We start from the raw sequence: 25287 nt of genomic DNA on the forward strand, positions 1-25287 counted from the left end.
TGACTTGGGAAAGTCCTCTCTGGGCTGACCCTCCTCCCAGAAACTGCCCTCCAGGCAAAAGCAGCTAGAGGCAACAAAAGGAGTATAAGAAAAACTATACAGGCAAAATGAAAACAAACAGAACAGATCAAGATTCCTGGAGAAGGACCAGAGGAAACAAAGCTTTCTCCTGGGGGTGAAACAATTGCATAAATAGTGCAACATTAAAAATTACACCACATATCCAGGGCAAGAATCAGATGAAGAGCTGAAAAAATCTGATCAATTAAACACGGGAAATTCTAAAAGTCTTGAATAAGATGAACCAAGTGTCAAAGAAGAGACTTAACACAAAGCCAACCAACAATAAAACCATGGGCAAAAGAGAAACTGACCATTAAAGTAAACTCATCAAGATAATCTGATGCCTAGACATTAGCACGAAAATTACTAGCCATACTAAGAAACAGGGAGATATAGCCCAGTCAAAGGAACAAATTTAAACTTCAGTGGAGACACAGAACTTGAAATAACTAATCAAAGATGTTCAAACAAATCTAAATCAATTCAAGGAGATGAAGAAAAATAAGGCTAAAGAAATAAAGGATGTTCGGAAGAAATTGGGTGAGCATAAAGAAGAATTTGAAAGTATAAAAGCAAACATAACAGAATTTGTGGAAAGGAAAGGCACAATAGAAGAGATTAACAGCAGATCTGAACAGGCAGAAGAAAGAATCAGAGAACTAGAAGATAGGACAACTGAAATCTTACAGACAGATGAACTGATAGAGAAAAAATGGAAAAAAATTGAGCAGAGTCTCATGGAATTGACTAACAGCACAAGGCATGCTAACATATGTGTCATGGGTGTCCCAGAAGGAGAAGAAAAGGGTAAAGGGTCAGAAAGAATATTTGAGGAAATAATGGACAAAAACTTCCCAACTCTTAAGAAACACTTGAATATACACATCCAGGAAGTTCAATAACTCCAAATAGAATAAATCCTAACAGATCTACTCCAAGACACTTACTAATCAAAATGTCAAATGCAAAAGATAAAGAAAGATTCCCGAAAGCAGCAAGAGAAAAGCAATTTGTCACATACAAGGGAACTGCAATAAGATTAAGTTGCCGATTTCTCATCAGAAACCATGGAGGTGGGAAGACAGTGGTACAATATATTTAAGGTACTGATAAAGAAAATCTGCCAGCAAAGAATTCTTTGTCTGGCAAACCAGCCCTTCAAAAATGAGGGAGGGGGAGAGGGCTCTGCTGAATGACACAATGTTCGGTCGCCATCTTGGAACTGGTCTGAAGAGGCAATTCCTCCACTGAGCCACTGCTATCAGCAATGCAACAGAAAGAAGGGGAGGGGATACACTCCAGAAACCTCTTGAGCCATAAGGAGGGTTGGAGAACCCCCTGCCCCCCAATTGAGAAATGTGCTTGGACTTGGTCACTCCTATACTGTCGGGGACTAGTTGACTCTGAAAGGCAGCAGAGATGGCACTGACAGCCCCCAGCCCTGAGGCGGGGCAGACGCCTCTTCCCCATGCTAAGTCTTTGATCCCAGCCTCTTTCCTCCTGGAGCTGCCTGAGTAAACATTGTGAGCGTGGCCCAAGAGTGTGGGCCAGCTTCCAGAAGCCAAGGTCATTTGCTTAGTCCTCTTGCCAATTACAGGACATGTCACTAGTTTACAAAAGAAGAAAGGGTAAGAGCTTGTTTCCTGCAGTATTGATTTTCGGTAGGTCAACTTGGTTGACCCCAATTGCTGGGTGGAAGCTAATTTTGATCCAAATGACAAATAAACCCATTTAAAGCCATGCAGATGAAAATCATATTTGGCAGCAGGGTGCCCATTTCCGTTTAAAGAGTTTATTTATGGCTTTGCAACACTTGGTGGCAGAGCTGTAACGATATCGTGAACAATTAATACTCTTATAGGCTTTCAATTTTGCCAATAAGCCCTTAAAACAAGAGTTCCTATTTGGAAGGATGGAAATGTTTTGGTAATGGTTAGTGGTGGTGGTAGCACAACATTGTGGACATAATTAACAGCACTGAAATATATATCTGAATGTGAGTAAAAGGGAAAATATTAGATTATGTGTATATATATATATGCATGTATATATACAATCATAAAAATTTTTTTTTTAATCCATGGAGCTACATTACACAAACAGGGAACCCTAAGTTAAACTATGGACTATAGTTAATAGCATAATTTTTAAAATGTGCTATCATCAGTTGTAACAAATGTTCCATACCCATGCAAGGTGTTATTAATATGGTGATACATGGGAATCCTGTATTTTATGGATGATTGTTCTGCAAACCCACAACTACTCTAAAAAAAGAAAAAAAAAACACCTTAGAACAAAAATATATGGAAAATTAAAGGAAATGAAAACAGGAATACCATTGAGGCCCCATTTAACCAATAATCAGATTTTTTATAGCAACAATCATTTTCTAAGTAGCATTATTAGAGTATCCTTTTTAAATATAGACAAGAATATGCCCCCCAAACCTTAGAAAATTTAGCCAACTATTAAAAAGAAGCTAAAGACATTTAGATTATTTCAGAACTATTGATGATAAATACCAGTTTTAAGCCATGTCTTATTTTATGATATTTTAACTCAGCTCCTTATTCATTTACTGCTTCTATTTTCATTCACTCCAATTACAGACCTTCATTTGGAAACTACTTGCAGTTATATTTAATGGAGGGAAACAGAGTCATAACCTTTTAAGGATTTACATTTATCTTTGTTTTGATACATAGGCCAAGAAGAATGAAAATCATTAAAGACTTTCTTGTTAGAATAATTTAAAAAAATGTTACTACTATATCTAAAATGTTAAGACATTTTTGGTTATTCTACTGTCTCTTAAATAGAACTTGAGTAAATGAAATTTAATTTAAAAAATGAGGGAGAGTTTAAAATATTCACAAACAGAAACTGAGACAGTTCGTTAACAAGAGACCTGCCCCACAAGAAAAACTAAAGGGAGCACTGCAGGCTGAAAGGAAAAGGGAAGAGAGAGAGGCTTGGAGGAGAGTGTAGAAATGATTATCAAAAAAGGTAACTAAAAGAGAGAAAAAAATAGGTTATGACATATAAAAACCAAAGGATAAAATGGTTGAACTAAGTACCGCCTTTGCAGTAAAAATGATGACTGTTAATGGATTAAACTTCCCAGTCAAAAGACACAGATTGGTAGAATGGATAAAAACATATAATCCACTCACATGCTGTCTAGAAAATTGTCACCTCAGTCCCAAGGACACAAATGGGTTGAAAGTGAATGTCTAGAAAAAGATATTCCTCACAAACAATAAACAGAAAAGAGCTTGGGTAGCTATATTAATATCAGACAAAATAGGTCTTACATGCAAAACTGTTACAAGACAAAAGACATTATATATTAAAAAAGGGGCATTTCACCAAGAAGGAAAAACAGTCATAATATTTATACACCTAACCAGGTTGCCCCAAAATACATGATGCAAACAACTGGCAAAACCAAAGGGAGAAATAGACATCCTTACAATAATAGCTGCACTTCAATATACTATTCTCATCAATAGATAGAACATTTAGACAGAGGATCAATAACCAAAGAATAACATGATAAATGAGCTAGACCTAACGACATTTACAGAACCTTGTGCCCCAAAACAGCAGGATACACATTCTTCTCAAGTGTTCATGGGCTCGTGGATCATTCTCCAGGATAGACCATACACTGGGTCACAAAACAAGACTCCTTAAATTTAAAACAGTTTGAAATTATGCAAAGCTCTTTCTCTGATCACAAAGGAATGAAGCTGGAAATCAAAAAAGGGAGGAGAACTGGAAAATTCAGAAATCTATGGAGGTTAAACAACACAGTCTTAAACAATTAGTGGGTCAAAGAAATTGCAAGAGAAATCAATAAATATCTTGAGAAAAATGAAAATGAGAACAAACATATTAAAACTTATGGGATGCAGTGAAGGCAAGGCTGAGATGGAAATCTATAACCCTAAATGCTATATTAAAGAAGAAGAAAGGGCTAAAATTAAAGAACTAACTACACACCAGGAGGAACTAGAAAAAGATCAGCAAACTAATCCCAAAGTGAGGTGAGGGAAAGAAATAACAAAGATGAAAGCAGAAATTAACTAAATTGAGAATAAAAAACAATAGAGACAATTAACGAAATCAAAGTTGGTTCTCTAAAAATTTAATAAAGAGAGAAAATGCAAATAAATAGTGTCAGAAATGAGACGGGGTAGTCTACTACTGACAAGACAGACACAAAAAAGATGATAAGTGGATACTATGAACAACTGTGTTCCAACAAATTAAACAACTTACATGAAATGGACAAATTCCTAGAAACACATGAACAACCTACACTGACTCTCCAAGAAATAGAAGACTGCAACAAACCAATTAGAAGTAAAGAGATTGAGTTAGTCATTAAAAACCTCCCAACAAAGAAAATCCCAGCACCAGATGACTTCATAGGTGAATTGTACCAAGCATTTCAAGAAGAATTAATTCCAAACCTGCTCAAACTCTTCCAAAATTTTGAAGAGGAGAAAACACTATGTAACTCATTCTATGAATCAAATATCACCCTACTACCAAGCCAGACAAAGATACTGCAAGAAAAGAAAAGTACAGATCAATAACTCGAATGAATATAGATGCAAAAATACTTGACCAAATACTTACAAATTGAATCCACCGTCACACTAAAAGAATTATACACCATGATCAAGTGGGTTTTATCCTAGGTATGCAAGGGTGGTTCAACACAAGAAAATCAATTACTGTAATACACCACATCAACAAATTGAAGGGGGGAAAACAAACATGATCACCTCAATTTACCAAGAAAAGGCATTTTACAAAATCCAGCATCCTTTCTTGCTAAAATCACTATGAAAGGTAGGAATAGAAGGAAACTTTCTCAACATGATAAATGGTATATATGAAAAGCCCACAGTTATCATCATACACAATGGTGGAAGACTGAAAGCTTTCCCTCTAAGATCTGGAACAAGACAAGGATGTACATTCTCACCACTGTTATTTAACATTGTGCTAGACGTTCTAGCTAGAGTAGTTACTTGGATGAATTAAAAGGCATCCAAATTGGAAAGGAAGAAGTAAAACATTTGCCATTTGCTGATGACATGATCCTATATTTAAAAGTCCTGAAAAATCTATGACAAAGTGGCACAATACAGGATCAACATGCAAAAATCAGTGGCATTTCTATAGACTAGTAATGAGCAATCTGAAGAGAAAACCAAGAACACAATTCCAATTAGAATTGCAACTAAAACAATCAAACATCTAGGGATAAATTTAAAGAAAGATGTAAAGAACCTGCACTCAGAAAACTACAAAACACTGCCAAAAGAAATCAAAGAAGACTAAATAAATAGAAGGACATTCTGGGTTCATGGATAAGAAGATTAGGTAGTGTTAGATGTCAATTCTACCCAAATTGATTTACAGAATCAACACAATCCCAATCAAAATTCCAAAGCAGCCTACTTTGTAGAAATGTAAAAGCCAATTATGGAATTTATTTGGTAGGTGTGCTGGTTTGAATGTATTATGTCCCACAGAAAAAGCCATATTCTTTGATACAATCTTGTGGGGCACACATATTAGTGAGGATTAAGTCGAAACATTTGGATTAGGTTGATTCCATGGAAATGTGCGCCACCCAACTGTGGGTGATAACTGATTGGATAATTTCCATGGAGGTGTGGCCCCACACATTCAACATGGGCCTTGATTAGTTCACTGGAGCCCTATATAAGCTCAGACAGGAGTGAGCTTGCTACAGCCAAAAGGGTCACTTAGAAGAATGCACAGAAACTGAGAGAATAGCTGCAGATGAGAGAGTTTGAAGATGGCCTTTGAAAGCAGACTCTCGCTCCAGAGAAGCTAAGAGAGGACAAATACCCCAAGAGCAACTGAGAGTGACATTTTTGAGGAACTGTAGACTAGAGAGGAATGTCCTGAGAGAAAGCCATTTTGAAACCAGACCTCTGGAGCAGATGCCAGCCACATGCCTTTCTAGATAACAGAGGTTTTCTGGACACCATTGGCCATCCTCCAGTGAAGGTACCCAATTGCTGATGTGTTACCTTGGACACTTTATGGCCTTAAGACTGTAACTCTGTAACCAAATAAACCCCCTTTTATAAAAGCCAACCCATCTCTGGTGTCTTGCATTCCAGCAGCATTAGCAAACTAGAACAGTAGGGTAAGGGGCCCCGAACAGGCAACAACATCTTGCAAAAGAACAATCAAGTTACACTCACACTTCTTACCTTAAAGCTTATTACAAAGCTACAGTGGTCAAAACAGCATGGTACTGGCGTAAAGAAAAACATATTGATCAATGGGATTGAATTGAAAGTTCAGAAGTAGATCCTCACATCTATGGACAACTGACTTTTGACAAGGCTGCCAAGTCCACTCAACTGGGACAGAGCAGCCTCTTCAACAAATAATGCTGGGAGAACTGAATATCCATGTCCAAAAGAATGAAAGAGGACCCCTATCTCAAGAGCCTGGACCACAAAACTCCTAGAAGAAAATGTAGGGAAGCATCTTCAGGACCCTGTGGTAGGCAGTGGTTTCTTAGACTTTACACCCAAAGCACAGGCAGCAAAAGAAAAAAATAGATGAATGGAGAACGCAGTTAGGTGGGGCATGCCACGCAGCCTCGGAAACCTTGGCTGCCATGAGCGAGCTCTCCGTGCCAGTGGCCTGGGTGCAGCGCTCCGACTGTAGCCATGTCAGCTTGTTAGGATGCCATCTCCTACCAACCTGGTTACTGGAATCCCCAGTAAAGTAAAATACTCAGGGCTCTCTAGCACAGATGACAGCTACACTGACATTCAGTTTAAGAAAAGCCCTCCTAAGATTCCTTGTAAGGCCATTGCACTTGCCACTGTGCTGTTTTTGATTGGTGCCCTTCTCTTTATCATGGGCTCCCTCCTGCTGGTGGGCTACATCAGCAAAGGGGGGTGGTGTGGGGAGACTAGGCCGTTCCATCCTGATCATTAGCATCCTGGTGTTCCTGCTGGGTTTTTACCACCTGTGCATCACCTACTATGCATCCAAAGGCTGCTGGGTTACTCCTACAATGACATTCCAGACTTTGATGCCTAGCACCCACCTCAGCCTGGAGAAAAGACACAGATGGCACTAAGCCCAGCTTTAAGACAGAGCAGAAACTACAGGTAAGGGCTAGGGAATTCTGCAGTGTGCAGATGTTTAACAAAACCCTGGCCAGATTTTATAGGTCTATCCCAAATATGTTAACTGGGCTTACAATTAGCTAACTAGGCCATGCTTTATTTTTCATCTCCTGGCCCTGGCAAAAGCTCCTGATGAGTTTTTCCACTTGAATTGCATCATGGAAGAATAATAATGCTAGTTGCATAGGGAAGTGGGAAGCGATTCTGTAGCAGAAAGTGTTGCCACTACCACCCTTTTTAGGATTGAGTGTTTCTTTTAAATAGTCCTCATCGTCAAACTGTTCTTGTGACAAATGGAAAAATGCAGTATGTATAATTTCTTATTACTAATTTATTTTGAAAATATCTAAGTATCTTATCTCCTAAACTTATCTCTAACTTTATATTCCAGGAAAGACCTTGGTAAAATCAAATATTAATGTGGGTGCATCTGTAGCATATTTAGGTAATTTCTTATTGACAGCAACCAGGACATTTTAAAACCTCAGAGTAGGTTTTCAAAATGTAAACATTTTCTCTTGCCACCAGTCCTTGGCCAGTTTTGAGATGGTTCACGGGTAGAGCAGCCAGGGAACCTGGCCATTTTGAGTCATTCTGTCCTTTGGTAGATCACGATATTCTTTATATCATGCCTTAAAGGACTGGATTTTGGGTTGTTTCCTAATGAAAAAATGTAGATAAGTGGTTACTTCGAGTTTTACAACCCCACTGTTAGCACCTTGTATTATGATGGCATTCTGCTGACGACTGAAAGACTGAGTCTAGATCACTAGAGGACTAGACTGGCTTAGTGTGATTCTGTTTCCTAGCTTGCAAAAAGTGACTTGTATTCAAAAGGGAATTAAAATGGTAAAATTCTCCCCCCCCCCGCCAAAAAAAAATAGATAAATGGAACTTCCTCGAAATTGAATACTCTTATTCTTCAAGAGACTTTGTCAAGAAGGTGAAAAGGCAGCCTACTCAATGGGAGAAAATACTTTGAAACCACATATCTGATAAGGGTTTAATATCCAGAATACATAAAGAAATTCTACAACTCAACAATAAAAAGCCAACAACCCAATTAAAAAGTGGGCAGTAGACTTGAATAGACACTTGTCCAAAGAGGGAATGGCTAAACTGGAAATGAAGATGCTCAACATCACTAGCTATTAGGGAAATGCAAATCAAACCCACAGTGAGATATCATTTCACATGTATTAGGATAGCCACCATTAAACAAAGAGGAAACTACAAGTGCTGGAGAGAAAGTGGAGAAATAGGAACACTCATTCACTGCTGGGGGGAAAGGTAGAATGGAACAGCAACTGTGGAACACAGTTTCGCAGTTTCTTAGGAAGCTAACTATAGAACTGCCACATGATCCGGCTATCCCACTACCAGGTATATATCCAGAAGAACTGAAAGCAGGGACTCAGACAGACATTTATACATGGATGTCCTAATGGCATTATTCACAATTGCCAAAAGATGGAAGCAACCCAAGTGTACATCAATCGATGAATGGATAAACAAAATGTGGTATATGCACACAATGGAGTATTATTCAGGTGCAAGAAGAAATGTTTCCCTGATGCATGCAACAACATGGATGAACCTTGAGCACATTATATTGAGTGAAATCAGCCAGACAGAATAGGGCAAATATTTTATGATCTCACTGATAATGAACAAACACATGGAGTTAATATCTAGGAAATAGATTACTGGGAGATAGAATGATGGTAGAGAACAGGCAGCTGATGCTTAATTTGTGCAGAACTTTTAATAAGGTTGATTGTAAATGTCTGGAAATGGACAGAGGTGATCGTAGCACATTGTAATGAGGGTAATTTACAATGCTGAATTGTGTGCGAGTGTGGTTGAAAGGGGAAGTTTGGGGTTGTATTATGTTACCAGAAGGCAAGTTAGAGGATGAAACATGGGACTGTGTAACACAGGGAACCCTGTTGTGGATGATGGATGTGCTTAATAGTCTTACGTGAACTAGAACAAAAGTATGATGCTACTAAAAGGTGCTAATAATAGGATGGCGTATGGGAAAAATACACCTAAAGCAAAATATGGTCTACAGTCAACAGAAATATTTTAATATTCCTGCATCAGTTGGATCAAAGGTACTGCATCAATGCTAAATGCCAACAATAGGGGGGTATATGGGAATGTAGTATTTTTCATTCTTAGGAAAATGTTACATGTCACAGAAACCGTCAAATTTACTTGTCTGTCACACTGTTTTACTATGATGCATCTCTGAAAGTGCATGCGGTCAGCTGCAGGGGAAAGCTTCAACTTCAGAAAAAGAAACTACTTAAGAAGCAAGGCAAGTATGTAAGTTACTTTCTACCTGTCAATTTACATAACCCTGGTAAGAAAGTAAAGGTGGGACAAGGTCAGGGATCTCGACTGACCTTTGGGACATCTTGAACTTTGTATAGCTACATACCTCCATGGGATATAAATGCGTCCTTGTTGTCATGTTGGTCTTTTGGAACCTTATTTCTGTAATAACCAAACTAAGCCTAATTATAATTAATGTACAATTAATGCCTAAGAGTCACCTGCTGAAAATCACAGGAGGTTTTGTGGCCTCCCTCTAAGCCAAGCTCTGCAAATAAACTTACTACCTTCCCCCCTACATGGGACATGACTTCCAGGCATGAGCCTCCCTGGCACCAAGGGATTATTACCAAGTGTTAATCAGTGACGTATTTAGAGAAAGACAGAAAAATGGACAAAAATTTGGACAAGGAAGACTCAGTGAAACAGTATGCGTGACAGAAGATGCAGAGGGAAAGAACCAAAAGCTTGGCAATTCTAAGTCTTCCAACTAAGTCTTTACAGAAACATTAAAGCAGAAGAAAACATCAGTCTGTCTATCAGCTATAAAAAAAAAAAAATAGGGGCCTAGGAAATATGGGAAGAATGTTGGCTTTTCCTGACTGACGGTGGCCTAAGTGTTCCGAGGCCTAAACTAACTTATTTCTAACACCACGAAGTCACGTACTATCCAAAAATTCTACAGAAGAATGAAAAAAATTCTAAAATGTTAAATAAACCCTCAAATTGTAGCTGCTGTCCTCAGGAAGAAGTGGGAAGAATGTAAAGGCTGGATGAAAATGGTAAACTTTAGTATAATCCAATGGAGTGAAGCGGTGTTGTTTTCAGAGAGTTCAGTGAAAAGCAAAGAAATGTTTCCAGTTACTGAGAAAACCTTAAGTTTCTAAGTAAACTCTATATCTAAATCAGATAGCTTTCCCATGACCCAACTAATATCCACTACCCGTGGGAGTCTATATATATTGAAATCTGAGTAAAATCTGCTTATAAATTCATAAGGAAATAAAATTCAGAGCACTATTAAAAACCAGAAGTAGTGCTGTTTGCCAAATGATGAGGCTTGGGATGTTTTACAGCCAAGATTCCAGAGTAGAGATGTAAACAATGACTGGTTATTTATTTGATAAAAAAGCAGAACACTAAACACTAAAAAAGAAAAAAATCATTTGATTCCATTAAATATAAAACATCTTAGGTGTCTTAGCAAGTGTATCTGTCTTTCAACACAGTGTTAAAATCTTGGTAGATTAAAACCCTGACTCTTGCTTTTTACCCACTTTAAATTACTTCATCTTTAAGATCATTGAAAAAAAAATCCAACTTTGTTTGGAAATACTCAGCACTAAGTTAAGAAAGTAAACTAAAATTTAGAAGTATAGAAATGTGCCACTCTTGGAAAATCCTTAGTGTTTATATAACAGTAGCTGATGGGATGGGCTTCGTGACAGCTCTGCCACTGACAGGCAGACTCTGGGCAAACTATTCTCGAGTTTCCATGTCCTCTTCTGTGAAACAGGGGAAACAACAGGCAAGAACCTGGCCTCCTACACCCGCTACAAAAAATAAACGAGATCAGGGATGTTAAACATCTAGCGCAATGCTGGCCGCAATAAATGTCAACTCCTACAGGAAGAAGTCCATGAGGAAGATGCAAAGCCACCCAGAAAGCCAAAATAGTAATGATAAATCAAGAAACTGAGACTGATCCCAAGAGCAAACCCTATATTCAGTAATGTTCTTCCTTTTATGCTCCATCAGCACCCAGTTCCAGCTCAGGGAGCGGCACCAGAGGGCTCCTGCAGCACCTTCCAATTCTCCAATATTTGTACTTTCATCTTGTGCTGGTTTGAATCTATTAAGTCCCCCATAAAAGCCATGTTCTTTAATGCAATCTTGTGGGGGCAGCCTTATTAGTCTTTTGATTAGGGTGGAAACTTCTGATTGAGTGTTTCCACCTAACTGTGGGTGAGACTTCTGATTAAATTATTTCCTTGGAGGTGTGGACCCTGCCTATTTAGGGTGGGTCTTGATTGGTTCACTGGAGTTCACTTAAGAGAGCTCAAGAGCCCACACAGATGCTGATGCTTGGAGACACTTGGAGATGCAGACAGAAGGATGTTTGGAGATACTAAGCTAAGAGATGAAGCCCAGAGTTTGCCCCAGAAAAGCTAAGAGAGGACCCCCAGGTGCTTAGAGAGAAACACCATGGGAGAAAAAAGCAAGGATGCACAGGAACTGAGAGAGAGGAGCTGAAACACAACCCAGGAGCAAAGGACCAGCAGATGCCAGCCATGTGCCTTCCCAGCTGACAGAGGTGTTCCAGGTGCCATCAGCTTTTCTCCAGTGAAGGTACCCTCTTGTTGATGTCTTAGTCTGGACACTTTTAGGGCCTTAGAACTGTACATTTGTAAAGTAATAAATCCCCTTTATAAAAGCCAATCCATTTCTGGTGTTTTGCATAACGGCTGGATTAGCAAACCGGAACCCATCTCTTCTACCTCACTCTTTCTGATGATTTGCACTTCATTTTCCTTTCCTTCCCCACGACTTGCAGAGGGAAAGGGAGACTTGGGCATGGCACTGACAGCAGCTAGGGCCTTCGATCCCTGTCCCTCCTGCCTTATCCTGGGCTCTAAGTGCCACACAGCCCAGCCACTGGGACATGGAACCCCAGGCCTGCATCCCACATGCTCCACCACTAGTGACAGGCCCTTGGCTGCAAGCTGACCTTCCCAAACCTGTTTTCATCTGTCAAATGTTGATAAATAAGGGTCACCAACTTCCACTGGTTGTTGTGAGGACAAGTTGGATAATGCATACAAAAGCACTTTATAAACTTCAAATCCTTAGGGAAAACAAGGCAGTCACGTAAACCTGGCTGCAACAGGCCTGCTCTGGAACAGAGATGCCAAAGCTACGAGGGAACTTGTTCTTGCACAAAGATTTAAGGCTGATGGACAAAGTCAAGTTAAAAGTACTCACAGCTCATCAAGCTCTAACCATCCTGGATAACCAATGACAGGCACTAAAACCCCTGGTTCTTCATTCCAATTCAGGCAACCTCTGCATAAGCAGGCACTTTCCTTATACACAAGTGACAGCTTTAGGTTCTATAAACTGAAATTGGGGGACCGAAGTAGAGTAGCATTAGCCCCCAGCAAATCATAGTGGCAGCTTGAAGTTTTTATTTCAATTTGCATGTAGCAAAGTGTTTACAACAGACAAGGAGGAACCCGGGGTTAACAGCTCCTCAAGTGGGGCCTGCCATCCCAGCTACGAGCTGGGCCCCCTTCTCTCGCTGCCGCTGTCCTCTGTGAGACTGGGTCCCTCTGGCCTCTCTGTGTCTCGCCTTGGGAACAGATAGTTTCTGGCTTTCAAAGAAAGTTAATTAGTGAACGTGACCATTTTCCTGTTTCTCTGCCTCAGTACTCACCCCTCGGCACGTCCACCTGCATTCCTGCCACCTCGGGCTGAGGGGCTGCTCCTTCATCCCCTCCTGTGTCATCTCACCTGTGGCTTTTCTCTCCATCTGATCTGGTCCACGTTTCCCCTCCCTGCTTGACGTCATGGAGGGACTGTGTACTCCCCAGTTCATCTCCACTGTCTGCTGTAGTCACAGAGAAGACGGAAGGGAAAACACTCCTTCCAGTCCTCCCACTGAGGATGAGCACAATATTTCCAACCATTTGGTTCCCTTCACCTCCAGTTCACTCCTTGTTCAGAGATGACTTGACTCGCTTCTGTCATCAGACAGACAGATAACAATTCCCGTGGCTACTGATTATATGCATCCACTAAAAACAAAATTGGCCAGAAGACGGAAGGAGCTGCCATCTACAGTACCGAGAAAGACTATGATGGCGAATCCTCACCGTGTTTGGGAGGATTCCACAGTCCCTTGATCTAGCTAAAACATTTGCTAAATTACTTGGAAATAACTGATGAAACCAGAACCTCAAACAAAAGATCCCATCTGTGGCGGTCAGAGTCCCAGTGTGAGCTGCCTCAAGGGCAGGTGGGACCCAAGGCTTGCTTCCAACCAACATGAGAAGATTATGCGAGGTTCTGACCCCATCCGGCTGGAGGATCTCTCTCCCTTGCAGGCTCTGCTGAAACCGGCCACCATGCTGTGAGCTGCCTGAGGGGGACACCCATGTGGCCAGGAGCTGAGGATGCTTCTGGCCAACAGGAGCCAACGCCCTCAGTCTAATGGCCTGCAAGAAATTGAATCCTTCTGCAACCATGGGAACTTAGAAGTGGGTCCCTTCCCTGGCAAGCTTTCAGGTGAGGCCCCAGCCTCGGCCAATACCTTGGTGGTGGCTTCATGAGAGACTCTGAAGCAGAGAACCCAGTAGAGCTTTGCATTGTTTAAAGATGCTAAGTATGTGGTAATTTGTTACGCAGCAACAGATAACTAATACATCATGCAAACTCCAAATAGAGCCACAACTGGTGAGCGCATTTAAAACTTTCCCCATTAAGAGAGAACTTTACAACTTTTCATACTGGAGATTTGCTAGTTTAAAAAGATGACAACTTAACCAGGCATTATTTCTTCTCCCCAGAACTTTACTTCTTAGTTCCATTACGTTAAGATATCATTGGAAGCTGGAAGCTTTCTTCCCTCTTATTTGACAGATCATAAACACTCAAAATTTCAAAACTTACATGTTTTGAGTTTACTACCATTCAACCACAAACTGAAGCACTTACAATGCCTAAAAAAGATAAAATAGGCCTAGTATTCCCAAATGAACACCCCTACTTTCCCTAGCCCCCAAGTTCTATTCCTTCTTCCTAACTACATAGTCAAAAAATTTTCTCAGTCACGTGAGCCAGTTTTTAGATTCCTGCAAATTATTCTCTGCTGCATTAAAAACTTCGGTTGTTACAGTTTCGAAAAACTGCAAATCATTCTTACTTACATCTGGAAGTCTGTACAGCTTCATTGTTCTCTGTAAAGTCATATTTCTACTCAAGTGAGAAAATTTCACTTCTACCAATTTTCTGGGGTTTAGTGATCGATGCCAGTATCTGGAATATAATAAAGGTTTTAAAATCTAATTGATGTCTAGCTCTACAAGTTTTTACTCTGTGTCAGCTAGCTGTTAAATAAGCATTTTCTGCATTCTCTGAACACCTGTACGGTGCCTGAGGCAGTGTTGGATGTGTTCCCCCTTTCTGTGCAATCATTTTGTTGGTCACTCTTTACTCTAAAATACGCTCTGAATTCCTACATACGTTCCTTTGGAGTCTGTGACCATTCATTTCTTTCAATAAAGAGGGATCTTTAATAGCACACAGTTTACAAGTATTTAATGCCCATTGCTGATTCTACAAAAGGAAAACCAAAAAATTCAAAAACATGAAAATATTTTCCCCAAATTACCAGCCTTAACGCCAAAGAGAACAACTTTTTGACAAACTAGCTTGAATTTTTTTTAAAGTGATTCCAGTTTAGGTCTTGAGGTGAATGATCTATATTAAAACGTACCTTTAAAGTCTTTCCTTCTGTTTATCAATGTGATAATTTAATAGGCTATATAATTTTATAGTTTTACCTTTCATACTATGTTAACTTGAAGTTTTATCTGGATTCAAGTCAACAAAAATAGTGGACAGAGATAAACTCTCCCTGCCGTGTTAGAAACAGGTCAGTCAGTGGGAGGCTGATAACTGATTTTCTCAGTGGAAAAACCTTGGAAAGCTTAATAAGATGAAACCACAAAAACAGACTTCTTCTTACTGGGGCTTTCCAATCACTGTTCATCAAGCTTTTGGAATTGTTACTGGTAGCGCTACAAAGCAGGTATAAGCTGTGTTGGGGTGGACAGAAAACGGTGTGCCACTTGGCAATTTGAGTCCACAGTGCCCTGTTCCCACACTACAGATTGCAAAAGTCTTCCAAATTGAATAGAAACAAATACAGATCATCCCGTGCGGCTGTGTGCTGTGCTGGAGAGAGGTTGGTCTCCATCTGCTGTCAACAAACCAAACAGCACGAGCCAGCCGGGGCCCCTGGGGGGCCTCCACTTTCTCAGCTACATGAGGAAAGTGCTATGTCTGGCACAATGAGCGCATCGTGTGCTGGATAAACTACACAGCAGGGAAGAGGGGCGTTACCTGCACGTGGCCACGGGCTTCGGCAGAACGACGCCGGCTGTGTAGACGGCCTGGAAGAGCCCCTCCAGGTTCACCCTCCTGGTAATTTCTCGAATCAGCACCGGGGCAACCCGCTTGGACCGCAATTTCTTGTGAACACAGAGAAAGTTGATTTCTACCATCTTCTTCACGCTAAGAAATGGAGTTGTCAAAAATGAGAGCAAACATAAGATGGAAACTTTAAAAACAAAAGTAGGATAATACCCATAAAATTTCAAAGAACAGCTAAGTGCAAAACCTCCTTTATCACTGTATTTCAGAAAAATACTGTCACTGAGACATTCCATAAATTCAGATTGATAAGCAATTCCCCATTACCCACTGCCCAGAAGATTGTACCCTGGACCGTGGAGACGTGAACCCCTGTGTTCTAAGTAAATTTTAGGACATTGGCTTTGTAAGAGTTTCCACTTTAGAATCGAACCAACTACATCTCTGAAAACTTCTGAATCTGTTTTTCCTGTAATGCAGACTACTTTGTCTACAACGGGCCCCCCAGGCACCACAATGTGCTTGAGATGTTGCTCTGGAATCTAACACAAACTCACCAGAGCCTGAGCAGGCCCAGCAGGATGGAAGCCGGGGCCCTCCTGAGCTGGGGTGAACTGCCTGGCTTCAGGGGGGCAGGCGTTTCTCCCACAAAGCTTGGTCATTGATTTCATTCCCAGGAGAGAACGCAGAGAACCCCCACGTATGGCAGGTAACATTCCTTGAGATTAAAGGCCCATAGCCGTCCATGAGCTGTCCCCATAGACCAAAAGGTAAACAAACCTACTATCTGCTAGCTCTCCAACTTTCAAGGCAGGAGACCCAGAACAAAAAGGCAACACAATCACCCTGTGGAAAGAACATGTTATCGCTTCTAAAAAAATTTTAAAGTAGGACTTGCCCTTGGGAAGACTGTTGCTGCAAAGGAGAGACTAGGCCTCCCTATAATTGTGCCTAAGAGCCTCCTTCCAAATGCCTCTTTGTTGCTCGGATGTGGCCCTCTCTCTCTAGCTAAGCCAACTTGGCAGGTGAAATCACTGCCTTCCCCCCCTACATGGGATCTGACACCCAGGGGTATAAATATCCCTGGCAATGTGGAATATGACTCCCGGGGAGGAAACTAGACCCGGTATCGTGGGATGGAGAACATCTTCTTGACCAAAAGGGGGATGTGAAAGGAAATGAAATAAGCTTCAGTGGCAGAGAAATTCCAAAAGGAACCGAGAGGTCACACTGGTGGGCACTCTTATGCACAATATAGACAACCCTTTTTAGATTCTAATGAATTGGAACAGCTAGCAGTAAATACCTGAAACTATGAAGCTTCAACTCAGAATCCAAGAATCTTGAAGATGATTGCATAAAAATGTAGCTTATGAGGGGTGACAATGGGAGTGGGAAAGCCATATGGACCACACTCCCCTTGGTCTAGTTTAGGAATGGATGAGTAGAAAAATGGGGGAAGGAAAAAACTAAACAAAACAAGAAAGGCACCCAGTGTCCTTTTTTACTTTAATTGCTGTTTTTTAGTTTAATTTTTATTCTTATTATTTTTGTGTGTGTGGTAATGAAAATGACAAAAATTAATTTTGGTGATGAATGCACAACTATGTAATGGTACTGTAAACAACTGAATGTATGCTTTGTTTTGTATGACTGCATGGTATGTGAATATATCTTAAAATGAATTTTAAAAAAAGCTTATTATCATAATTTATGAACATTCTTACATCAATAGCAAAAAAAAAAGAAACCCAAACATTATGCTAAGAAACCAGACACAAAGTACTACATATTCTTCAACTCCATTTACATAAAATGTAAATACAAATAAATTCATAGAGATGGAAAAAAAAGTGTTTGCTCTGAAAGAAACAGATCAGTGGTTATGTGGGGCTAGAGAAGGATAGAGGGATTGAGAGGTGACTGCTAAGGGGTATGGGTTTTCTTTTTTGCACAAACGAAAATGTTCTAAAGTTGATTGTGATGAATGCACAATTTTGTGACCATACTAAAAGCCACTGATTGTACACTTTGGATGACTATGGTATGTGAATACATCTCAATAAAATTGCTTAAAATGTTTTTTTCAAAAAAGCTCATCACTGCAATCTTTTTTTGAAGTTCACATTTTCTTCAGTTGCCCTGTTGGAACGGGAGGCCCTGCCAGCTTTGTCCCGAAGGGGCTTGAAGCTCCCGTGCAGTCGGCGAGGGCGGCCCTGGGCCTCCCTGGGGGCACACTGCCCCCGTCACCTATTTGACCTTGACAAGCTGATGGAGCAGCGGAGAGAGAACAGGGAGGCGCAGACACAGACGCCCACACGCCTGCATACCTGTCATAAACCCGGATGCTGGCTGGGATGGCGCTGATGAACCCGACCAGCTTCTTATTTGAGGACACTCTGACTCCGCAGTGCCACTGAGGCAGCCAGCCTGGGGGGCGCAGAGCCCTGCGTTTGGCGTGGACGAGAAAACAGGCGGCAGTCAGCGCCCAAGAGCACCGGGGCGCCGCGAGCTCGCGCGGGCCGCCCCCGCCCCGGCTCCGGGGCCGCCCGGGCTCACCACAGCAGGAACGCGGGCGAGTAGTCAAAGCGGAACAGGTTGTCGTCGTCCTCCACGTAGTTCTCATTCAGCAGCGTGTGCAGCTCCGTGAGCTGCGGGGAAAACAAGCGCCCTGTCCACGGTGCTCAGGACCAACGCAGGAGCACCCTGTGGACCGCGCGTGCTGAACGGGAAGGCCTTGACTCACCACTTCGGCGACGCCCAGGTCTAAGGTGTCCCACATGAAACCCTGCGGCAGAGAATACGGCTCCTGCCGCACATTGTCTTTATCTGGCTCAATTGCCCCGTGAGATGTGACTACTTCATCTGGAGAGGGAGGGAGAGAGAAAGACGTGGAGAAAGCATGTTCAATTGCACAGGGGTTTTTACAGCTCAAAATGCCCACTTAAATTCACAAAATCGCATTTTGGGCCCTTGGATTTAATATAATCTTGAAAAATGTGCTTTAATATTTCGGCTACCTCTGAAGTGAAACAGGGCAGTTGCATACTGACATAGATTAACTGCTATTTCACCAATAAAACAAAAGAAATCCTCTGTCATCCAATGACCAAGCTGCACCCCCAGATAACAGATTTATTGTGCAGCACCACTGTATGCATCATAGATTTGATATGACACCTTAGAGATGTTCTTTTTACTCTGCACTGCAACAGGCGGGGGTGCAAGGGGAAGGGCTGCAGTGACCTCTCACCCATCTGGCACAATCCGAAATTGACTTCCAGCCTGTTTACTTCTTTGCACCGAGGCCACTGCCTGGCCCTTCACCACCCTGGCCTCTCTCCGGCTGGCCCAGCTCAGGGCTCCCCTCTGCTTTAAAGGCCCTTCCCTCTGTCCTTCCCCGATGGCCCCTCCTGGTTCTCAGATATAAGCCGAGGTGTCCCTGCTCACGGCATCTTTCCCTCTTCCCCTGCTTGGGCACCATGCACCCTCCTTCCTCCCCCACATGCCCCCCTGGCATATGCCCCAGCACCGGCGCTACCACTGGGCCCCCACGGATATACACTGAGCACACAGCTGGCAGGAGCGGAGTCTCAGGTCACAGAACACTCCTCCAGGTGGGGACCGCAGGGTTTGCACCGGCTCCCGGGGGCCCCCCACCACCTACTCTCTCTCCTTTCTAATCCTACCTTTGCTGCTTCATTGAGCACCCAGTTACCTGGGATCTATATGAACCCCCAATGTCCAAAGATGGGGCTCGCCTTGCAGAGTCCCTGGACTGACGCTTAGCACTCCGCTCAGCTCACGGCATTCCCGAGGCGAATCCCCTCGACCCCCAACTAATGGGGGCCGCAGGAACCCTCTGCTCTGGCCTTCGCCGGAACTATCCCAGGAGCCAGAAAGCCATGCGAGGCTGAAATGTAGTGAGCTCCTGGGCTCTGCCCACAGGGTGGTCCCGGGTGGGTGCCCAGGGGAGCAGCTTTCTTCCACTCGACAGGGCACCTTCAGACCAACACATTCAGTCCCTTTTGCTAACGGTAACTGAATTTAACGCCACTTAGATTCACCCTAGAATCTTCCTCCATTACTTAATTTATTTCTAGAGTCTGAAAGAAAACAGGCAAGCTAAGATAATTTCTTTCTTTTCTTTACACTCTGAAGCATGTGCCTTTGAAGCTGACTGAGGTGGGGTGACGAAAGGGGGGTGGTCTCTTTATTGAAAACCCTATTTGAAGACATGGAGAAAGACTTTCCCCAATTTGTATTTGACAAAACAAATTATCCATACCTAGCTGGGCTATTAAAAATTTTGGATGGCACCTAACTCCTTTATATCTATAGATTCTAGACCATGAACAATCAAGAAAGAAAAGTAGAAATAAATGATATAGTGATCCATAAATACATATGACAAAGCAGTGGGTTTTGGATGTCATACATTCAAAAATTTGTATGACATTTACAACATCACATTTTTATATAACGTGAAAGAGGGAACAATTAAATGGTTTATGGCAAGTTCCCTTCTCAAAGTCTTAGGGACCCCAGCATCAGGGGTGTGGCCTCCCAGGGCATCCCCGCTCCTACCCCGGGGTGTGATAGAACTGATGCTAATTCACATTCCAGTGAGTGTTAGTGTCAATTTCCCATTTCACTAAGAGTCACAGGGCAAATTTTCTGTGTCTTTTGGAATAACAGAGATGTGAAACTGCCAGGCTCAGGAAAAACAATTAACTCCATAAAGCTCAGAAACCAACCCCCCCCCCAAAAAAAAAAGAGAGAGAAAGACTCTCTCTTTAATATACACATTTTTTAATTCTCTAATGTTTCAGGGGTGGGAAAATTGCCTATTTTTAGGGGAATAGGAATTGGGCTAAAATTATGTTATTAAAAATCAATATCATCACCTAAAATTTATATTCTAAGAAGCATTTTCATGTAAACTTCTAATCTGTGAAATGAAACAATCACACAGGTGAAGTGAGGTCTCTGTGTTCTGTGCCTGTCACCGACCCGGCTCTCTTACTCAGTTTGGGCACCGGCTGTGTGTCCCAGAACTGGTATCTGTGTTCTGCAGCATCCTCGAGGCTCCTGGCGGGTCCCTGGCAGGCAGACAGCAGCTCCATTGCTCGCTGGATGTCCTGCAGCTTCTGCATGGGGATGGCGGGGTTCTGGAATAGCAAGACACGGAGACATAGGCCGTGGGGAGCTGCCGCCACTCCAACCCAGGGCACACATATCCCTGCAGTGGAGACCATGATCCTGCAGGCAAATGATCCTCCCGTGGATTGAGGCTTTGGGCCCAGTTATGTAGACGCCTCGAAATACAAGCAGACCTGTGACGTCCAAGATAACAGTTCTGCCATCGCTGCGAGGCTCAGGTAGCTTGGGAACCTAAAATGAAACCCCCCATCTCGGCTTCCGTCTCCCGCCACCTGCGGTGTCCTCACCTTCTGTCTCCTGGAAGAGGAGCCCAAAGGGGCAGCACTACTGCCAGCCACCCACTGGCCTCGCTCTCACCACCAGGACTAATGCTCTGCAATGTAACAGGGGCACGAAGCCAGTAACTTCTAGAAGGGAAACCAGGCAGATGAGGGAAATCTCAGTTCATTAAAAAAAATGGAAGGAAAGAAAAGAAATTTGGACTCAGTGCTGAGCCAGGAAGGAAGTGATAACCCAGAAAGGAGCCTGTCAGTGACTCTTCTTCCTGAATTGCACACTGCCCTTCTCCTAAACCTAATCCTAACCCCCCTGGAGGACAGCTGCTTCCTCTAGCCATGCATATCTCCCAGTCACAGCCTCCCCCTTAAGTCAAACATATTCTCAGTCTGTAAAATGGACAATATCTTTAGAGCCAAGGCTCCTCCCTCAAAGCCAGAATTCCTGTCATCTCTGAAGAATCCCCAATCCTTTTTTTAATCCCTTAAATAACATAGTACTACTCAGAAAATGAGACTACCCTTGAACTGAGAGGGTTCCAAGGACGGAATGTGAAAATTGGCGAGATTTTAATATATGCAGATTAACTGAGAAGTGTGGAATTCTGGTAGCATGCAAAGAGCACTCTCGCTCTCATTCAGAAGTAGTCAGAAGATGTTGCAGAGCATCTTCTGTTTCCCCGTATACCAGCACACCAGGAACACTAAGGAAAGGCACAACCGCTCCCCCAGGGTTTATAACCAGCCACTCTGGACTTCTGTCCCAACTTTGGATCTAAAGTCTGTGCCTGGAGCAAACAATTCAAACTGGAGAGCTTGCCCACTGACACGGTACAAAGTGGAGTTTATATAGTATAGACCGTCCTGTGACTGTTGTTCTCACTGGGTGTCCTTGCAACTCTTGCCACTAAAACGATTCAAGGAAGCAAAGTGTCGGTGTATGCTGGGAGGAGGGTAAAGGCTTGCTACCTCCACTTGTAATAACCACAACCCAGAGCGACACAGTTTAAAATAATAAGGGTCATGTAGAAATCACACAGACTAAGTTAACTAAGTTCTGTTCAAATTTACTGTATTTGGGGATTATTTCTCTTGTTCTGATTTCTTTTGAATCTCCAACATAAAAATGAAAATGAATGATCTCTAGCAAAGTGAAATTTACATCCACTTTAACCCCCAACAAGACAGTCTTTTAGGAGATTTGTAACTTAAATAGGAACTGAGATCTCGGCATATTTTAACTAAGAATGCTTCAACATGCATCAGTTGTCTTAAAAAAGGGAAAGTAGAACCCAGTCTTAAAAAAATACACTGACAGTGTCAGTACCTAATTTGTCATTGTAATAGCTCTTTCTTGATATTTGACTTAAATCCTCCAACATTAACAAACATTTTGCCACAAACATGAGTGGGCATCTTTGTTCCCAAGGAGCAGTGACATCTCAGCTCCGTGAGACTCAGGCTGGTTTATTCCTAACCGGCTATCATCCTGCTGGTCAACCTTCTCTGCATGGCATGACTGTTCAGGAAATATTTATGTCCCGATGCCCACTATCTAAATACTTTCTCAAAGTAGACTGAAGATTTAAGTAAGTACTGTTTTCAATCTTTGGCAACAGAGCAGTAAGGAAAACTCGGCTAATTCTGAAACCTAGCCACTCATCTTCCATAGTAGCACCATCTGAGGGAAATGAATTAGTGTTAGGGAAGGAGAGACTTATACCAACCCCTTATTAACTTCCCACTACAACATTCCTAGGTAAGAGTCGGGCACCCCTGTTTTCCTCCCCATTTGCTCCGCATGGATTACTAAACATCTACTATGCTTTTTACCCATTAATTTCCAAATTTAACACTTAGGGAAAACGCCCACATCCCCAACCGCTAAGAAATCTACAAGAATCCACAAATTTTTTATTTTGGTTCGAGGGTAGCCTAGAATATTCTCCAAGTACTGTCTACTTGCACATTATGTTATTATCTACAGCTGGCATCAGTTTAAACTGGGAAAGGAGCCCCAGTTTAAAGAGGCAAGGGAAAAAGCCCACATTAAGACAATCTGGACTTTCAATTTAAAAAATGAAATTCCCTACCATATAATGCTAACAGCTCCTGTTGCCTACGTTGGCTCTAGTTTCTTATTTGTGGCCAGAAGCAGGAGAAGGGCTCGGAGCCACAGAAGAATATGGAGGTCAGGTGGGAGCTGAGAGTGATGGAGATGCAATAAGGAGAGGTCCACGGCTGCACATCAGCTCAGAGGCAATTTCGAGAAATGGGGAAAATCACTTGCACACCTATGATGGTATCCTCATTATGAGTTACCTTGAACCTGGAGTCTAGTGGATAGAATATTTATTACAGGAGAACCAAGCTGAAAAGCTGAAAAGGGAGGAGGACCCTATCTCCCCTCACCCACTGAGTCAGCCAGGGAAAGACTGGGACCAGTGATTTCACTTCTCCATGATTCCTGGTCCTTAACAGAAAAATTACCTACAAGACTCACCTCATGTGATACAATATAAACTTTGGACAAGAAAGGATTTTAAAGCCCTTGCACAATGGTAGTAACTGCTTTACAATATGAAACTACTGAGTAAGAATGATCTCGTTTTAACCCCCTAACAACTCTGTGAGTTGGGGAAAACGTGGCTGTACCGGTTTGTATATATTGTGTCCCCCAGAAAAAGCCATATTCTTTGATGCATTCTTGTAGGGGCAGACATACACGAGTTGATTAAGTTGGAACCTTTGGAGTAGGTTGTTCCCATGGAGATGTGACCCACCCAACTGCAGGTGATGACTCTGATTAGATAATTTCCATGGAGGAGTGGCCCTGCCCATTCAGCGTGGGCCTTGATTAGTTTACTAGAGCACTATATAAGAGCTCAGACAGAAGGAACTTGCTGCAACTTACAGAGACATTTTGAAGACGGCCGTTGAAAGCAGTTTTGCTGATGCTTTGGAGGTACTAGCCCAGAGTTTGCCCTGAGAAACTAATGCAGAGACATTTTGGAGAATGCCATTTTGAAATACAACCTGAAAGCAGCTAATAAGAATGACATTTTGGAGAGCTACTGCAGCCTAGAGAGGAACATCCTGGGAGAAAGCCCTTTTAAAACCAGAACTCTGGAGCAGACACCAGCCACGTGCCTTCCCAGCTAACAAGGGTTTTCCGGATGCCATTAGCCATCCTCCAGTGAAGGTACCCGATTGCTGATGCCTTACCTTGGACACCTTATGGCCTTAAGACTGGAACTTTGGAACCAAATAAACCCCCTTTATAAAAGCAAATCCATTTCTGGTATTTTGCGTAACAGCAGCATTAGCAAACCGGAACAGTGGCATTCCCACTTCACGGAGAAAGGGCTACAGTGACTTGTCCAAAACACAGGGCTTGGGGTGCTAGAGCCAGACTGACCCCACATCTCCCACTTGACCAGAGGCAGCTTCGTCCTCACACAATACACAGAGATAACTTATATTGAGCTGCAATCAATCATCAAACTACCCTCTATTTCACTGCACTTATAACGCTCCCCCTTTGCACCCTGAGCTTCTTACAGCAAGAGGACTTGCTGCCTCTGGGGCCCAGCACACGAAAACTGTGACTGGTGGTTGCCGCCCGTGCCACTCCCCAATACACAGACCCATGGGAAATCTGCTGGCTTCGTCTAACATGGGCATTTCTCTCAGGGGAAGGTTGGGCTATTTCCCACCCTCGGTGGTATAATCAGGAACCACAACTGAAGACTGAGTCAGCGTCAGACTTCCCCATGACTGCCTGGCTGAAATGTGCTGTGCTATTCAGGTAATTAGACAGACACCCAGGAAAATTACAATGTTAGTATCTTCTGAACTAAAAGTGTATCTTAAAAAATTGTTAATTTTCTTTTGGTATGGTAGGAGCATACTGGAAGGAATTAAGTTGTTTCAGGATATTTGTTTTTCCCATTGCTTTGCTTTGTTTTGTTTGGAAAGGTTTTTTAATTTGATAAATAAAGTTAATTTTAAAAAAAAAGGAAAAAAGGTACAATCATGTCTGTCAACACTCATATTAAATATTCTAGAAAATATGTAGTTTTACTAAC

The 25287-nt window shown here is 42.2% G+C and overlaps 1 protein-coding gene and 1 pseudogene across 3 annotated transcripts in view; one reads left to right on the top strand and one right to left on the bottom strand.

Annotated features, from left to right (window-relative positions):
* NMT2 (N-myristoyltransferase 2) overlaps positions 1-25287 on the bottom strand; it is an 88718-nt gene that overhangs the window by 20162 nt on the left and 43269 nt on the right. For 2 of the 3 annotated variants that reach the window (XM_037846643.1, XM_037846642.1), the window contains exons 3-9: positions 20788-20932; positions 18508-18626; positions 18321-18412; positions 18092-18208; positions 15732-15902; positions 14534-14642; positions 13042-13215 (exon numbers count right to left, since the gene is read on the bottom strand). In XM_037846643.1, coding sequence (XP_037702571.1) covers positions 13042-13215; positions 14534-14642; positions 15732-15902; positions 18092-18208; positions 18321-18412; positions 18508-18626; positions 20788-20932 — 927 coding nt within the window. The remainder of the gene's footprint in view (positions 1-13041; positions 13216-14533; positions 14643-15731; positions 15903-18091; positions 18209-18320; positions 18413-18507; positions 18627-20787; positions 20933-25287) is intronic. The other variant, XM_037846644.1, reaches the window with a different exon arrangement.
* Positions 6817-7179, top strand: LOC119541620 (annotated as a pseudogene).

This window comes from Choloepus didactylus, chromosome 8 (assembly GCF_015220235.1).
Source record: "Choloepus didactylus isolate mChoDid1 chromosome 8, mChoDid1.pri, whole genome shotgun sequence".
Taxonomy (NCBI): domain Eukaryota; kingdom Metazoa; phylum Chordata; class Mammalia; order Pilosa; family Megalonychidae; genus Choloepus; species Choloepus didactylus.